This window comes from Sinohyriopsis cumingii, chromosome 1 (genome assembly GCF_028554795.1).
Source record: "Sinohyriopsis cumingii isolate HCF-2022 chromosome 1, ASM2855479v2, whole genome shotgun sequence".
In the NCBI taxonomy this organism is placed as follows: domain Eukaryota; kingdom Metazoa; phylum Mollusca; class Bivalvia; order Unionida; family Unionidae; genus Sinohyriopsis; species Sinohyriopsis cumingii.
In genome coordinates, this window is record NC_142961.1 from 28,132,179 (window position 1) to 28,149,121 (window position 16,943).

Consider the following 16,943-nt stretch of genomic DNA (forward strand, 5'->3'; position numbering starts at 1 on the left):
TGTTCATATGGAAATTCCGTAAAGCATGAAAGGTACAGGGGATCCAATATTACGGCGCTCAGATCAAATTTAGTTTACAAATTATAAATCAATGAATGAAATGACTGAGTTTTCTTACGTTTTATCACATTAAATTTAAACATTACTGAAATCATAGGAGGGTACAAACGAACGGGGAGGTATAGTCTAACTATTTATAGACCATTGTACCTTAAATACAAATATATTTAGCAAATGTATCATATCCCGCGTTGTTCTACTTACTTATTTCGATATGGGTAGTTATACCACATCCTTGTACTATATTGTGCAAAAAGAAACCAAACACAATGCAGCATATTTGTAGAATCAAAACTGTACACCGGCACATTTTTATTCTTTACTCAACGAAGTGTGGTTTCAATCACATGATTATCATGTGATTTCTTCTGCGTCACGTGATCACTGTTGATGTGCGCAGACCTTGACATGGAATTAAAACTCCTGATTTTATCGGTAATTTAAATTATTGATCATATATATTTTACGTTCATCTCATATAACATTTACTTAGCAAAGGTCAGATAATGTTCATATTATATTGGTGCTTATTTAAGAGTGAGGCAATGTAGTTAGAGATAGGTACGCCTAAATTTAGCTTATTGCCTAAATATAGGGTATACAGTATACTGTGAACCTGCACACTTCCATTTATCCATTAAAAATATAATATGACAGCCACGTACCCACTTTAAGCAAGAAATCATTCATGCATTGTGCCTGTCATAAAATTATACTTGGCGATTAATAAAGGCACGACAACTTCACCCCACCCCCAAGATTATCAGTCCAATACAATTATACAGATTTAAATAGAGGAAACGTTAAGTTTATCGGCATTTTCAAGAAAGTAGCAAGAAAGAAAGAGAAAACATCGTAGATAATAAACAGCTATAGCATATGTAAGATAGAATACATTTTTTTTGCAATTTTAACAAATATTGTGAAATATTCCTCCGTATCAGAGAGACTTCGCTGAAAAATTAATATTATTTTCAATTAATTTAACCAGAATATGAGTTTTTGTGACTGTTTAAAGATGCACTGCTTAATTTAGAAGGTGGGTATTTTTTAAGTCACTGTATTCGTGTTTTCTTTTGGTTGCAGAGACAAGTGGGACATATCTTTTATGTGGTGATTTTTTATGTGAACACAACAACAGTTTAAAGTATTACATGAATGGGTTACAAATTTTACTAGGAAACCTGACTTTCGTTTTCAGTTTTTCCAGTTTATAATCTTAATTCTGAATTTTTGAGAAGATGATAAAACTGACATAAAGTGAGAAGAAAATGAAAGAGCAGTAAATTCATCTTATTCATTTTTTTTTATTTCTGGACAGAAATAGCTACTTATGATGATATGTAAATGTTAAAGATAATTTTTCTTTATTGGGAAAAAAAGCAGCTAGTATGTGGATCCTTGAAGGTCAGCTGGCTAGTATGTGGATCCTTGAAGGTCAGTTGGCTAGTATATGGATCCTTGAAGGTTAGTCAGCTAGTGTGTGGATCCTTTAAGGTCAATCAGAGGCATGATATAACACGTGTTAGACTTGACTCTTCTAACTTAAGTTATTGAAGCCATCATGGGGACAGTAATATTTTTCAACCAAAAAAGACCCAATAAAAATATAAATAAGTATATCAGATGGGAGATTGACCAAGAGTAATGTCATTCAGTGGAGCAATACATAAATAAAAAAATTACTATCATATTGCAAAATAAGCAAGGACTACATTTTCCCATCCAATTTTCAAATCACCACCACAACCCTTTCTTTTCTTTTTTTTGCTTTTGTTGATTAATGCTTAACCTTATTTACTAATTTTCTTCCCTGTGGCTATGTGACAGTTTTTTTGGAGATAATAATTGAAAGTAATAGTACATTCATTAATTTAAAGTTGAACAAAAATAATGTTTTGCATTTATTATGATCATAGAATAATTTTTTTAAAATTTTGTTCCTAATTACAATTTCATTTTTCAATAAATTAATGTGCGCACATTGGATTGTGAACACTTTGTAAATAAATGACTATTTGGCAGATATGTAGAAATTTGATGTGAAAGGTTAATGCACAGAAATGACAGCAAGAAAATAAAATGAAGCAAAGAAACGGATTATTTCTTTTTGTTCTTTCGTTCTGTACATAGAAAATGACTGCATTATTTAAATATAGTATCAACCCATTAAGCAATGATTCTATTCATTTTAAAATGCAACCCCGTATAGGATTACAGAAATAAACATTGCATTAAAAGAGAATATGTAAATGGTGCTGCAAATCTGGATGCACATTCCCTCCCACTTTTTTGTTGGTGATGGGCCTTATCATCCTGACTAAATAAAGACGGTAGCATCAATTGTAGTAGTAGTGACTAACTCATTAATTATTTACTTAATAATTACTTAATGAATAAATTCATAATTAAATGATTATAATGTTTGTAGCACTTACTTCTGCTGTCAGAGTTCCTGGTGCTAGCAAGACAAGGTAAGTGCAAAGTTCATTATCCATCATTATTTAGTTGTATCTGATAAGTAGAATATGTGATAAGTATTAATTTCACAACAACAAGCACACTATGAAAATAGTGCAAAGAATTAGGAACACTGTTAAGGAGTTTTAATTCCATCATTTTTATAACAGTGTTTATTTAATGAAATAGTATTTTACAGTAAAGTAAGCTGTTAAAATATAAACACCAGTCAAAATACATGTATGTACCCTTTGAACATCATGTCATTCTTTTATAGAATCCTTTACATATCAAGCCATTCCTTTATAGAATCCTTTACATATCAAGTCATTCCTTTATAGAATCCTTTAAATATCATGTCATTCATTTATAGAATCCTTTAAATATCATGTCATTCCTTTTTAGAATCCTTTACATATCAAGCCATTCATTTATAGAATCCTTTAAATATCATGTAATTTCTGTATAGAATCCTTTAAATATCATGTCATTCCTGTATAGAATCTTTAAATATCATGTCATTTCTTTATAGAATCCTTTAAATATCATGTCATTCCTTTATAGAATCCTTTAAATATCATGTCATTCCTTTATAGAATCCTTTTAATATCATGTTATTCATGTATAGAATCCTTTAAATATCATGTTGTTCATGTACAAAATTCCTTAGATAAGATGACATTCATGCATAGAATCCTTTTAAAATCATGTCATTCATGTATAAAATCATTTGAACATCATTTTATACATCATGTCATTCATGTATAGAGTCCTTTAAATATCATGTCATTCATGTACATAATCCTTTGAACATCATATAATTTATGTATAGAGTTCTTTAGATATGTCATTCCTGTATAGAAACCTTTAAATATCATGTCATTCATGTATAGAATCCTTTGAACATCATGTCACTCATGTATAGAATCCTTTAAATATCATGTCATTCTTGTATAGAAACCTTTAAATATCATGTCATTCATGTACAGAATCCTCTGAACATCATGTCACTCATGTATAGAATCCTTTGAACATCATGTCACTCATGTATAGAATCCTTTAAATATCATGTCAATCCTGTATAGAAACCTTTAAATATCATGTCATTCACATATAGAATCCTTTAAATTTCATGTCATTCATGTACATAATCCTTTGAACATCATATCATTTATGTATAGAATCCTTTGATCATTGTGTCATTCCTGTATAGAATCCTTTAATTTCATGTCATTCATGTACATAATCCTTTGAACGTCATGTCATTCATGAACACAGTCCTTTGAGCATTGTCATTCATGTATAGATCCTTTGAGCATTGTATTATTTAGGTTTAGAAACCTTTTAATATCATGTCATTTCAGTATAGAATCATTTAAATATCATGTCATTCCTGTATAGAATCCTTTAAATATCATATCATTTCTTTATAGAATCCTTTAAATATCATGTCATTCCTTTATAGAATCATTTAAATATCATGTCATTCCTGTATAGAATCATTTAAATATGATGTAATTCCTGTATTGATTTCTTTAAATATCATGTCATTTATATATAGAATCCTTTGATCATCATGTCATTCATGTATTGAATCCTTTAAATTTCATTAGAATCCTTTGATCATCATGTCATTCATGTATTAAATCCTTTAAATTTCATGTCATTTATGTCATTCATGTATTAAATCCTTTAAATTTCATGTCATTCATGTATTGAATCCTTTAAATTTCATGTCATTCATGTATTGAATTCTTTAAATTTCATGTCATTCATGTATTGAATCCATTGATCATCATGTCATTCATGTGTAGAATCCTTTGATCATCATGTCATTCATGTATTGAATCCGTTAAATTTTATGTCAATCATGTATTGAATCCTTTGATCATCATGTCATTCATGTGTAGAATCCTTTGATCATCATGTCATTCATGTATTAATCCTTTAAATTTCATGTCATTCATGTATTGAATCCTTTGATCATCCTATAATTCATGCATATAATCCTTTAAATATCATGTCATTCATGTATAGAATCTACTGCTCCAGTGGCCTAGTGGTTAGAGCATCCGCCTTGGAAGTGGAAGGTCGTGGGTTCAAACCCTATCCAAGTCATACCAAACACTTACAAAAATGGTACTAACAGCTGCCTCGCTAGGCGCTCAGCATTAAGAGGTTAGTGTTAGGACTGGTCAGCCTGGTGTCAGGATAATGTGACTGGGTGGGACATGATGCTACAAGTCTGTGGTATGATGTCCCAGTGCTAGACATCACTTTAAACTGCCACACTGCAGACATCATAGCGATATGACTGAAAAATCGTTAAAGCTACTTTAAAAATCCTAATCACACACACATACACACACACACACACACATATATAGGATCCTTTGAACATCATATCATTCATGTATAGAATCCTTTAAATATCATGTCGTTCGTGTATATAACCCTTTAAATATCATGTCATTCCTGTATAGAATCCTTTGAGCATCATGTCACTCATGTATATAATCCTTTAAATATCATGTCATTCATGTGTTGAATCCTTTAAATATCATGTCTTTCCTGTATAGAATCCTTTAAACATTGTATCATTTATGGATTGAGTACTTTAAATATCATGTCATTCCTGTATAGAATCTTTGAGCATCATGTCATTCATGTACAGAACCTTTTGAGCATTGTGTCATTCATGTACATAATCTTTTGAGCATTGTGTCATTCATGTCTAGAATCCTTTAAATATCATGTCATTCATGTATAGAGTCCTTTAAATATCATGTCATTCATGTACATAATCCTTTGAACATCATATCATTTATGTATAGAGTTCTTTAGATATGTCATTCCTGTATAGAAACCTTTAAATATCATGTCATTCACATATAGAATCCTTTGAACATCATGTCACTCATGTATAGAATCCTTTAAATATCATGTCATTCCTGTACAGAATCCTTTGAGCATCATGTCATTCATATATATAATCCTTTAAATGTCATGTCATTCATGTGTTGAATCCTTTAAATATCATGTCTTTCCTGTATAGAATCCTTTGAACATCGTATCATTTATGGATTGAGTACTTTAAATATCATGTCATTCCTGTACAGAATCCTTTGAGCATCATGTCATTCATGTATAGAATCCTTTAAATAGCATGTTATTCATGTATAGAGTCCTTTGAGCATTGTGTCATTCATGTACAGAATCCTTTGAGCATTGTGTTATTCATATTTAGAATCCTTTAAATAGCATGTCATTCCTGTATAGAATCCTTTGAACATTGTGTCATTCATGTACAGAATCCTTTGAACTTCATGTCATTTATGTATTGAGTCCTTTAAATATCATGTCATTCATGTAGTGAATCCTTTGAACATCATGTCATTCCTGCACAGAATTTTTGAAACACCCTGTCATTCATCTATATAGGATCTTTTCAACATGTCATACCTGTAATGAATCCTTTAAACATCATGTCAATCCTGTATAGAATCCCTGGAATTAATTTCTGTGCAAAATATCCAAGATCTGACTTTTCATACTGAAGTTCCTGAATCCAACAATCATTATTAACCTTTTTAAAATGAAACATCATTCATGAACTACATGTAAATTTTTGTTCAGATGTTAAAATGTCATTTGTAGATTATATGACTAATATGAATATTTTGTTGATGTACATGTATTTTATTTTCTCACCTGCACATGGTAAAATACAGATATCACTTATTTTTATACCCCCTAGTATGTAAAATGGATTGGGTATTGGTGGAATTAGCTATTGCTAAGTTCATCTCTCTTTCGGTTCATAAGCATTTTCTGTGTATCTGTAAGCATTTACTGTATATCTGTAAGAATTTTCTTTGTATCCGTAAGCATCTTCTGTGTATCTGTAAACATTTTTGGAGCATAACATTTCAACAGTTAAGGTATTTTAGCCATATTTGGTACTCATTTTGAGGCAAGTAGAGCTGAGGTGCCATTTTATATATAGAATTGTCCACATCAACTATTTTTTTAGTTAATAATAATAACAATAATAATAATAATAATACTTTTTTTATAGAGGATGACTCATTTAGTCAGGAACTATTCTCTCTTCAGGCCCTCTTAAAAAGAGTATAATAATGTGCATTATATGAAAGATAACAGTAATTACTGTTCATTTAAATGTGTTCAGTATTAAAATGCTAAATTCCATTATACTCTTTTTGGAACACATAGGTACTCATGATATCTCTTCTTACATACTGTAATATTTTCAGCAGATTTTACATGTAGTGGAAGCTTGTTCCACAGAGCTGTACCAGAGTAGTGGAAGCTATTTTTTGAAATTGTTCTATTCTTGGTTTTGGTGCTTGAAGGTTTCCATGTTACATTGATCTCAACACTTATACTGTATTGAAAAATGTGTGAATAAATCCAGAAGATACTCTGGTGCAGCTCCATGTAGACAGTTATACACAAGAACTGCCCTGTGAAATATATCCTTTCATATATTGTGAACAATGTTCTGTAAACTTCTGTTACTATGGAAACAAAGTAGTGTCTAAATTGAGAGTTCTGGAACAAAGTGTGGTATAAGTATCGTGTACATTTACAGTTCTGGACCATAGAGTATGTGTACAAGTGGGGACCAGATGGGGAGTACATGTATGAGGGGGTCCAGATGGGGGATATGTCATCTCTACATAGCTCTTTTTCAGTTAAAACAGAAATAGTGTCAGCAAATATAAAGATGATTAAATTTGTTTGAAAGTTACATAATATATTTTATAGCATGATTCAGAGTTGAGACTTATTGTTTGCAGAACCCAAAAGATTTTTACTTATGTACCTTCTTTTTATTTCCTGCAGATTTTCCAGCACTTAAAGATCTGAAACCAAAGACCTCATTACATGACCAGAGGCAAGCAGTCCAGGATCTTATTGGTAGAGTACTTGGAGAGCAGGGCAAATCTTTCCATGTTGTTCTAGAGCCCGGGCCAGGTCCTGCTGGTAGAGACACCTTCAATGTGAGTGTCTTAGAGTATGGATCCATTCTTTTCATCAATAAGCACTCAGAGGTGTATTGACCCTTATAACTTTTGACCAAATCTACTATCTACTATCTGACTGTGGCATATGAAGCAATTAATGGTGTTGTATTGAGGATTTGAGAATGTTGGTGGCAATTAATGGTGTTGTATTGAGAATTTGAGAATGTTGGTGGCAATTTTACTGGTGCAGACTCAGTTTTACTAGTGACACATGAATGGATTTAGTGGAATAAATAAAACCTCCATTAACATTTTGAATTATTAAACACAAAGCTGTAATCCCATTCCTATCTTGCTTTGTAAATTTTTTTAAAATTAATGAAAAATATAATTCTCTATGGCGCTACATCACAGGGAGATCAAGTCATGATGTCAAAATGACATGTGAGATTCTGATGATATGTATTGAATTATAAACTGCAAATTTGTTTGTTTAGCTGATTAGAAAGCATGTTACATTTACAAATGTATTGTAATATATTGTAATATTGTTTTCTTGCAAAATGAATAATTTTGCTGTGTAAAAAATGTAAACTGAAAAAATATGCATGTAAAATGTTTCAACAATGCTGCTATTTATTGCAAAATAATGGATTAATAACTTTACATATATATATATAGAGAGAGAGTGACAGAGAGAGAAATGTGAGTGTGTGTATGATTTCGATTTTTGATGTAGCTTTAAAAAAAATTCAATTATATTGCTACAATGTCTGCAGTGTGGCAGTTAATAGAGATGTCTAGCGCTGGAGCATCATGCTTGAAATATGTAGCATCATGTCCCACCCAGTCATAGTATCCTGACAACACTAATCTCTTAATGCTGAGCCTCTAGTGAGGCAGGGTATTTGTCAGTACCATTTTTATAAGTCTTTGGTATAACTCAGCTGGAGTTTGAACCCATGACCTCCCACATCTAAGGCAGACGCTCTAACCACTTAGGTTACCAGAGTGGTCCAAAAGATCAATAGATATACATATATACAGACACATATACTGTATATGCTCACTTATAAATAAAGTCAAACTGCAAAAATAACATGGACCCTGATCTGCCATCACATAATTTACTGGCAAATCAGGATCTTGCTTTTTTTACTGATTACTCCTAACAAACTGCATAGACCCAGAACTGCTGGCACATTATGCAATGGCACATCTGGGTCTGTGCAGTTTGTACTTCAATTCAACTTATAAGCAAGTATAAATTGTGGTGTTAGATTTTAGACATTTTTGAATTGAATATTACAGAGGTGTCACGTGACAGGGATTTCATACTACTGAGGATTATTTCATGTCAATTTTCCAGTTGTTATCAGATGGAAGGGAAGTTACCATAACAGCCACATCAGGCATTGCGGCAGCCGTGGGATTTTATTATTACCTGAAAAATTACTGTAATTGTCAGTATACCTGGGCAGGTGAGCAGCTTAACTTACCTGATCCACTGCCTGTGATTACATCACCTGGCAAGACTGTCACAGCAATGGACAGGTAGGAGTTTACTTGATAATGCATAAGATATAATTAAGTTAGCAAATTTTTTGAATGGTTCTTTAAAATTCAAAAAAACAATATGTTTAAATTTTCTTGACAATACTCCTTTTTCCAAATGACCCAGTATTGTGAGAAAACCTATATTAAACATAATATATAAGTCATTTTACACAAACTCCTGTGATGTGGTCAAGCATTATTGTGATCCAAGGTGTCATTTTGCCCCATTATACTTTTAAGTTCTAAAACAGGTTCATTATGTACATTTTAATAATTTGTTATGATTAAGATTAGGATTTGAAAAATTTATTAAGATGACACTGCCTAATGAAAATTTATTAAGATGACACTGCTTTTGAAAATTTATGAAGATGATACTGCATACAGAAAATTTAGATGACACTGCATATAGAAAATTTATTAAGATGACACTGCATACAGAAATTAATTATGATGACACTGCTTATGGAAAATTTATTAAGATGACACTGCCTTTAGAAAATTTATTATGATGACACTGCTACATAAAATTTATTAAGATGGCACAGCTTACTAAACCGATCATTCTTCAGTTGATAAAGGAAAATAATTCATAAAAAGAAAAGAAAGTGTACCTGTTCTTGCCTCCATTGTAACAAATTTCACAAAAGACCAGACCAGATATTTGAAATGTTATCCATTTCATGCTTAAATCTTTCTAATAACTGGGTATGCTTCATGTTCACATTAGGGAACTTATGTCAGATAGGGTTACCAAGGGCAATAGATCCCCAAAATTTATCTTAGGGCAGAAAGCATGTAGATCACAGGTGACATTTGCCAGTCAAATGGAAGAAAATGCTGGTAAATGCGGAATCTAGTAAAACATACTGTAGACATATTTGACAAAATTTAGCATCAGCCTGTAACATGATAATGAAGCAATAGAATTGCAAGCTATACTGAAAACATTCATGATTGTATGTGTCATTCCAAGGTTCCGTTACTACCAGAATGTATGTACTGTGAGTTACTCCATGGTCTGGTGGACATGGAAGCGCTGGGAGCGAGAGATTGACTGGATGGCAATGAATGGCATCAACCTGCCACTGGCTTTCACAGGGCAAGAGGCCATATTCCAAAGGGTAAGGCATTAAACAAATATATCTGATCTAAGAATGTAATGTTCCCTTCTTACAAATATTCCTGTAAATGCCAGAGTGTTTTCCAGTATGCATGACATGAAGCAACTGAAAGTGTATGATTTGCCCTTGATGTGCCACACTTTGCCCTTGATGTGCCACACTTTAGCCTATTCACCTACATCTCCGGTGGATGCTATTACTTCTTTACATCAGGGTCTTTCAGAATGGCACAACAACAACTGGCAGCAAAGACTTGAATGCCTTGTTATTCTAATTCAAATGTGCATTTCCACAACAATGTTTTTCTACCACAAAATTTTAGGCTAACCATTTGTCAGTTTGTATATGTTCATGTACTGACAGAATGAAAGTATTGCAACCTTGAGATGTCCAGCACCTACTAAGAATTCTGGATCGTGACACACAGTGGCCAAAATTCTTTCCAAATTCTAGTCTTTGATTTGTTTTATGACAGATGTTTCCATTCCACCAAAAAACATTTATCAGCATGCAAGCAGTTTTATGTAAAGGTCACTGGCACATTATCACATTGTACAAACATGTGATATTATTATAGTCATTAAAAAAAAAACACATTTATGTATGCACACCATAAAAATGTTTAAATAAACAAAGAAATCTGCTTTTTTAAGTGAAGAAAATATTCAGCAATCTCCATAAACAATCCATAGTTTCCGCATGTCAGTGACATACATTTGTCCCTTCTATTTACCCTATCCATTCAAGTGTTTAATTTTTCCATGTAAATATTTGTGATATATCTTTCGATTGTGCTTTTGTACAGCAAATATGGTGCACTGTGTTGCATATGGATGTAACCAGTGTAACCAAAAGAGTGATGATGGGATAAAAGGGTTCTTTCTTTTTCCAAAAGACCCAGCTTACCAGAAAAAAATGCGGATTGAAGCTATGGGATAGAATAGGGTGAGGGATGGGAAAGTTGTACCATTTATGTCAGATTATTGTCGATTTGGCCATCAGCCCAACTTGGGCCAAAATGGAGACAATTCATCCCAACGTGACAGACAATTCAGCCTAACTTAACAGTAGTTTGAACAAATTTTTTTCTTCAACCAACAAGTAGATACTATATATATATATATATATATATATATATATATATATATATATATATATATATATAAAATTTATGTAGGACAGAATGCTTTTGACAATTTTTATAGGTTGTAAAATAAAAAAGGTTTTTGGAAAAAATTGAACAAATTTAAACAGACTTAACTATCTTGATATTCTTTAAAGGAAAATAATCATACTTCATAATGTACACATATATGAGAAAAAACACAAACTGACAAATCTTGCTCATTCTAATTAAAATATTTGTATACATTTATTTTTTATGTTAAAAAAAATATCCATCTGCACAACAACATTCTCAGTTTAAGACTTTGGTCAAATTATCAATATTGATTTATAAAACAATACTTGACATAATATTCTACAGAATACGTACATATTTTTTTAAAAGTAGCATACATGAAATATTATAACAAAGCTTCAGGTTGTAACACTGCTGCATATAATACACACTCAAGTACACATGAGAGAGAGAGAGAGAGAGAGAGAATAATGCTGCTCATTTTGTCACTATTTAGTTGCTACAATATGAAGCTATTACCAGTTAACTTTATTGTTTGTTTTTATTTTTCAAGTTGATGTCTTAGTGTGTGTGTGCATAAACTGAAAGCTTGTCAGTACTAGCCAATATTGTCAGTACTAGTCAATATCATCAATCATAATTTCTCTATTATTTGATACAAATAAGAAAGGAATAATTTTTTGTTGTATTTGTGCCCCCCATCTGCATGGCTGAATAAAATAGATAAACAAACACTTATTTGAATATAAAATAAAAGAAACTAAACTTGCATTATTATCATTTATTCCTTCTTTTTTCATCATGCAAAATTTATTAAAGACAAAAATATATCCACGAACTCCATATATCTAACAGATGCCATCTGGCGTGTGCATCCTTACTGAAGTGTTTGTCACTTACGCCAGATAACAAAATTGCAAAAGAGAAGAGAATATCATCTGATTGCTTGAAAGCACCTGCCATTCATACATGATAAGTTATAAGGTGAAAATGACCAAGATTATATTTTATCCAGGTTAACTATACCATGGTATCTCGCAAAGAAAAATCATTATTGGAAAATACATTCACTGTAAGTGCAAATGATAATCTTGTCACTAGCATGGGTTACAAAAGTATTATTAAAGCAAGTTATTGCTGTGTATACTATTTACCCTGTAAACATCCATTATGATTACATATGACAAACAAATAGAAGCCTGGGTGATGAATAAACACAGCAGGCAGTGAGAAATAAACTCCACTTTTAAACTTACCTACATGATATCAAATACAAAGGTTATTTTATTGCAGAGCAAGCCAACCCCAGAAACTGGCTTCGGATTCTTTTAAGTGTGTCGATTTTGTTTATGAAGTCAGCTGACATAAGGAAGCCTTGTTTGGTTCCTTTGGATTCTCTTAAGTGTTCTGATTTCTTTTTTTTTTACAAAGTTGGCTGACATAGGGAAGCCAACAATGATTCCTTTTTACCTGTATTAACGGGAATTTTGAAAATAAATTGAAACAATGGAACAGTTTTGAAAGCGATATAATCTAGTGTATCGAGCACACACAGCGATATATGTTTGAACAGTAAATTAGTTTTCAGTAGTTTCATCTAAATGTTTTCTATCCATAGCTTATAATGTTTTAATTTTCGACAACAAGAAGCATGTACTTTGTCTTGTGGGGATAAATGTATGTCATTTCCGGTTGGTGTCCTCTAATGTGGGAATTTGTAACTAAGGGGAAGTAACTTCTATTTCGCATAATTAAATCATTATTTCTTCTTTTCACTTGATAAATTTTTAATTCTTTTTGTGTGAATATAACTACATTTAATTGTGTAATGCAAATCTGATGTGAAATGAAAAATGTTGGAGTATGGCCGGTGACCTTTAATGCAAATTTTGTTCATTCACTGGTAAAAATAAAGACTAACTTGAAAATTCTTTCAAATTAGTTCCCTAGCTCAAAATATACTGAAAATATAGTGGTACTTATATACCTACCTCAATCTTATTTTTAAAACAATTAAGCCTTTTAACATCCAAGAGATATGCTGAGTGAAAGTATTTGATTTGCATACAGTTTTCCAAGTCAGATATAAAGAAACTTAGAGTTTCCTCTGACCCTTGCTACCCCATTTTTGATATTTGGACATTTATGTTGGGGCGTATGGTCAGAGCGCATTCCCTATTGAAAAGTTGGAATTCACTGACACCATTTGGTGTCAGCATGGATTAGCCGACCCAGCACACTTAAACAACCTTTCATCGAGATATACCTGCATGAAATCAATAGGAATATGATTTATTTTCTCAAAAATCATGAGCATAACATTTGTCATGTCTTTAATCCGCTGACAGATGAGACGAAAGTATGTAGTTGCTGAAATTTTACCTGGATCTGGCCATTTGCATTCAGAGTCACATGACTATACAAATCTCGGAACCTGTCAAAATAAATGTCCAAATATCAAAAAATGGGGTGGCAAGGGTCAGAGGAAACTCAGACTAAAAGAAACTGTGTCTCAAAATGATATTCTAATCCCAGAATTTCAGCGATGGTCCCTTTGTAGGTTGACCTTTTACTTTTATTGCGTGTTCAAGCAGTCTGACTTGTACAGTTCATGGGTCCTGTATATATCTATCAAGTTTTTAAACTAATAAACTAGATATTTGTTTCTGCCGAGTCACTTTCCTTACCAGATTAATGCAGGTTTTTTTCTCTCACTCAAATGCATGAGTAAAAGATTTATAATTTCATTCTTTGATAATCATTACAGTTTGGTTTTAGTAATAAAATACAAAGTTTAATTGTTGATGATTTTATTATAATTAGCATTTTTTCTGTTTGTGTGTTGGTGCATATAGAATTGTTACTTATTTTACCTGTTCAGGTGTACATGAAACTTGGCTTCTCTAAGGAGGATCTAGAAGCTCACTTTGGAGGGGCAGCTTTCCTGGCCTGGTAATGACTTTGTATTCTTTCTTCTTTTATTCATTTCTTTATTAATTTTTTTTTATTGACTGCCTAGATTTCATTTTAACTGCCATTTATCTTATTCTCTTTTCATCATTTCTTCTATCAAAATTTCCTTCTTTCTGATCATGTCTGTTTCTTTTCTTGATTTCATCCTTCTGTTTATGATTCTTTTTTTGAGTTTCTTCACTGACAATGTTATTGTTAGTAAAGGAAAACTGATTGATTGCTGAGTTATCACCTGTAAACAGTGCCAGAATTCCCATTAGACACACTTAGCATGTGCTTAGGGCACCAACTCAACAGTAGCACCAGGAAAAATTCAGATTAATTGTTGATGATAAAATTGAATGAATTATATATGACAATTTCAGTTTGCATGTATTTTGAGTTGGAATGATGGCAACATTGGTATTTTCCCACTTTTTTAGCTTTAATAGTGTTTGTTTGAGTTTCACATTTTGTAGGAAGGGGGGAGCATTATAATATTTTCAGTGCTTAGGGTCTTGGAAGGCCTTAATCTGGTACTGCCTGTAAAATATTCTTTTAAGAAATGGATTTTCTTCAGTTAATTTATATATATTGAAAATTATAATTTATATACATATTTTGATTTTATTATGTATGTAGTAGTAATAGTAATAGTAGTAGTTACAGCCAGAGTAGTACTAATAATAGTAGTTGTATTAATGGGGTTAGTATTTTGAATCTATGGTCTTAAAATAAGTAATAGAAAAGAGTGAGAAGCAACAGACTTTGTAAAATTCAGCAAAAGAATTATTTCCCAGTAATCCAAAGGGAAAAATGTAAAAATAAAAGAACTTATGGTATTGCAAAATAAATCCCCCAAAATCCTAGGATTTCTAACACAAGTCCTAATGATTACAGTTCTGAATAAACTTTAGTGTATTTCAAATAAATCCAATGCTGGAAGTGTTGATCTGCCTGCAATGGCCCATGTTGTGGTGATGTGCCAACAATCTTTTGTTGGATCATAATAATACAATCCAAGAATATATCCTTATTTGAAATTTCACTATGAATCCAGTTCTCTATTTCCAAGAATGCTATTTTTGAGTAATTTGTATTTCCAGAGAGGAATAACTTGCATTAAACAATTTGAATAAATCAAATTCCAGCCCTAATGAAATACTGGACACAACAGTAATACTGTACTACTGTTTCTGCTCAGATCTCACAGCATGAATGAATAATATCTAAATGAACAAGATTATACAGTCCTCTACTTGACCTCAGGTCATAATTAACATTTTCTAAAAAAAACTATTACCTAATGAAACATTTCATTCTGGAAGGTTCTAAATATTTATAAGATAAAATTTTAGTCATAATTAGAAGGTCTGCCTCTAAAATTATAGTATAAAATGTAGTAAACACTAGGTAGACCCTGCATTTCATGGAGAATTTCCATTGTTCTAGACTCAGATTGAGATAAACATGTTGTATATGAAACCAAAATCAATTAATCAGGTCAGGTAGAAATTGTTCTTGATTTTGGACAAGGTCAAGTCAAAAATACAATTATCTATAGCATATAATGAATAAAAAACTAACAAACTATGCTTGTTAAATATACGTAACATTAGTACTAGCTAGAGTGGTAATAATTAGAGCAGTAGTATTAACAGTATTAGTAATAGCAGTAGTAATGGCATTAGAAATAGCCAGAGTAGTACTACTAATAGCAGTAGTAGTAATAGTATTAGTGATAGCCAGAGTGATAATAGTATTTTTTGTTTTAGTGATAGCCAGAGTGGAGCTTATAATTGTAGTAGTAACAGTATTAGTAATAGTTAGAGTGGTACTAATAATAGCAGCTGTAGTAATATTATTAGTAATAGCCAGAGTGATAATATCTATAGTAGTAGTATTAATGGTATTAGTAATACACAGAGTAGTACAAATAGTAGTAGTAGTTATGGTATTAGTAATAGCCAGGGTGGTACTAATAATAATAGTATTAATTGTATTAATAATACTCAGAGTAGTACTAATAATAGTAGCAGTTGTAGTAATGATATTAATAATAGCTGGAGTAGTACTAACACAGTAGTAATGGTATCAGTAATAGCCAGAGTGGTACTAATAGCAGTAATATTATTAGTAATAACCAGAGTGGTAATACTAATAATAGTTTTTTTTGTCTTAGTAATAGCCAGAATGGTACTAATAATTGTAGTAGTAACTTTATTAGTAATGTGATGTGTTGTGATTTGGATTTTTAATGTAGCTTTAACAATTTTTCAGTCATATCGCTATGATGTCTGCAGTGTGGCAGTTTATAGTGATGTCTAGCACTGGGGCATCATACCGCAGACATGTAGCATGATGTCCCACCCAGTCACATTATCCTGACACCATGCCAACCAGTCCTAACACTAACCTCTTAATGCTGAGCGCCAAGCGAGGCAGCAGTTAGTACCATATGTATGACTCAGCCGGGGATCTAACCCATGACCTCCCGCATCTGAGGCAGAAGCTCTAACCACTATGCCATTGGAGTGGTTTATTAGTAATAGTCAGAGTAATACTAATAATAGCAATAGTAGTAATGGTATTAGTAATAGAGTGTTACTAATAATAGCATTTGTAGTAATAGTTTTGGTAATAGCCAGAATGGTGCTA

The 16,943-nt window shown here is 31.9% G+C and overlaps 2 protein-coding genes across 2 annotated transcripts in view; one reads left to right on the top strand and one right to left on the bottom strand.

Annotated features, from left to right (window-relative positions):
* LOC149806594 (phosphatidylinositol-glycan-specific phospholipase D-like) overlaps positions 1-397 on the bottom strand; it is a 79,621-nt gene extending 79,224 nt beyond the window's left edge. The window contains exon 1 of the mRNA XM_089955314.1: positions 265-397. Coding sequence (XP_089811440.1) covers positions 265-370 — 106 coding nt within the window. The 5' untranslated portion in view covers positions 371-397. The remainder of the gene's footprint in view (positions 1-264) is intronic.
* Positions 398-422: 25 nt separating this feature from the next.
* Positions 423-16,943, top strand: part of LOC149806595 (alpha-N-acetylglucosaminidase-like) — a 110,916-nt gene continuing 94,395 nt past the window's right edge. The window contains exons 1-6 of the mRNA XM_089955324.1: positions 423-495; positions 2,492-2,534; positions 7,390-7,547; positions 8,881-9,065; positions 10,045-10,192; positions 14,215-14,285. Coding sequence (XP_089811450.1) covers positions 451-495; positions 2,492-2,534; positions 7,390-7,547; positions 8,881-9,065; positions 10,045-10,192; positions 14,215-14,285 — 650 coding nt within the window. The 5' untranslated portion in view covers positions 423-450. The remainder of the gene's footprint in view (positions 496-2,491; positions 2,535-7,389; positions 7,548-8,880; positions 9,066-10,044; positions 10,193-14,214; positions 14,286-16,943) is intronic.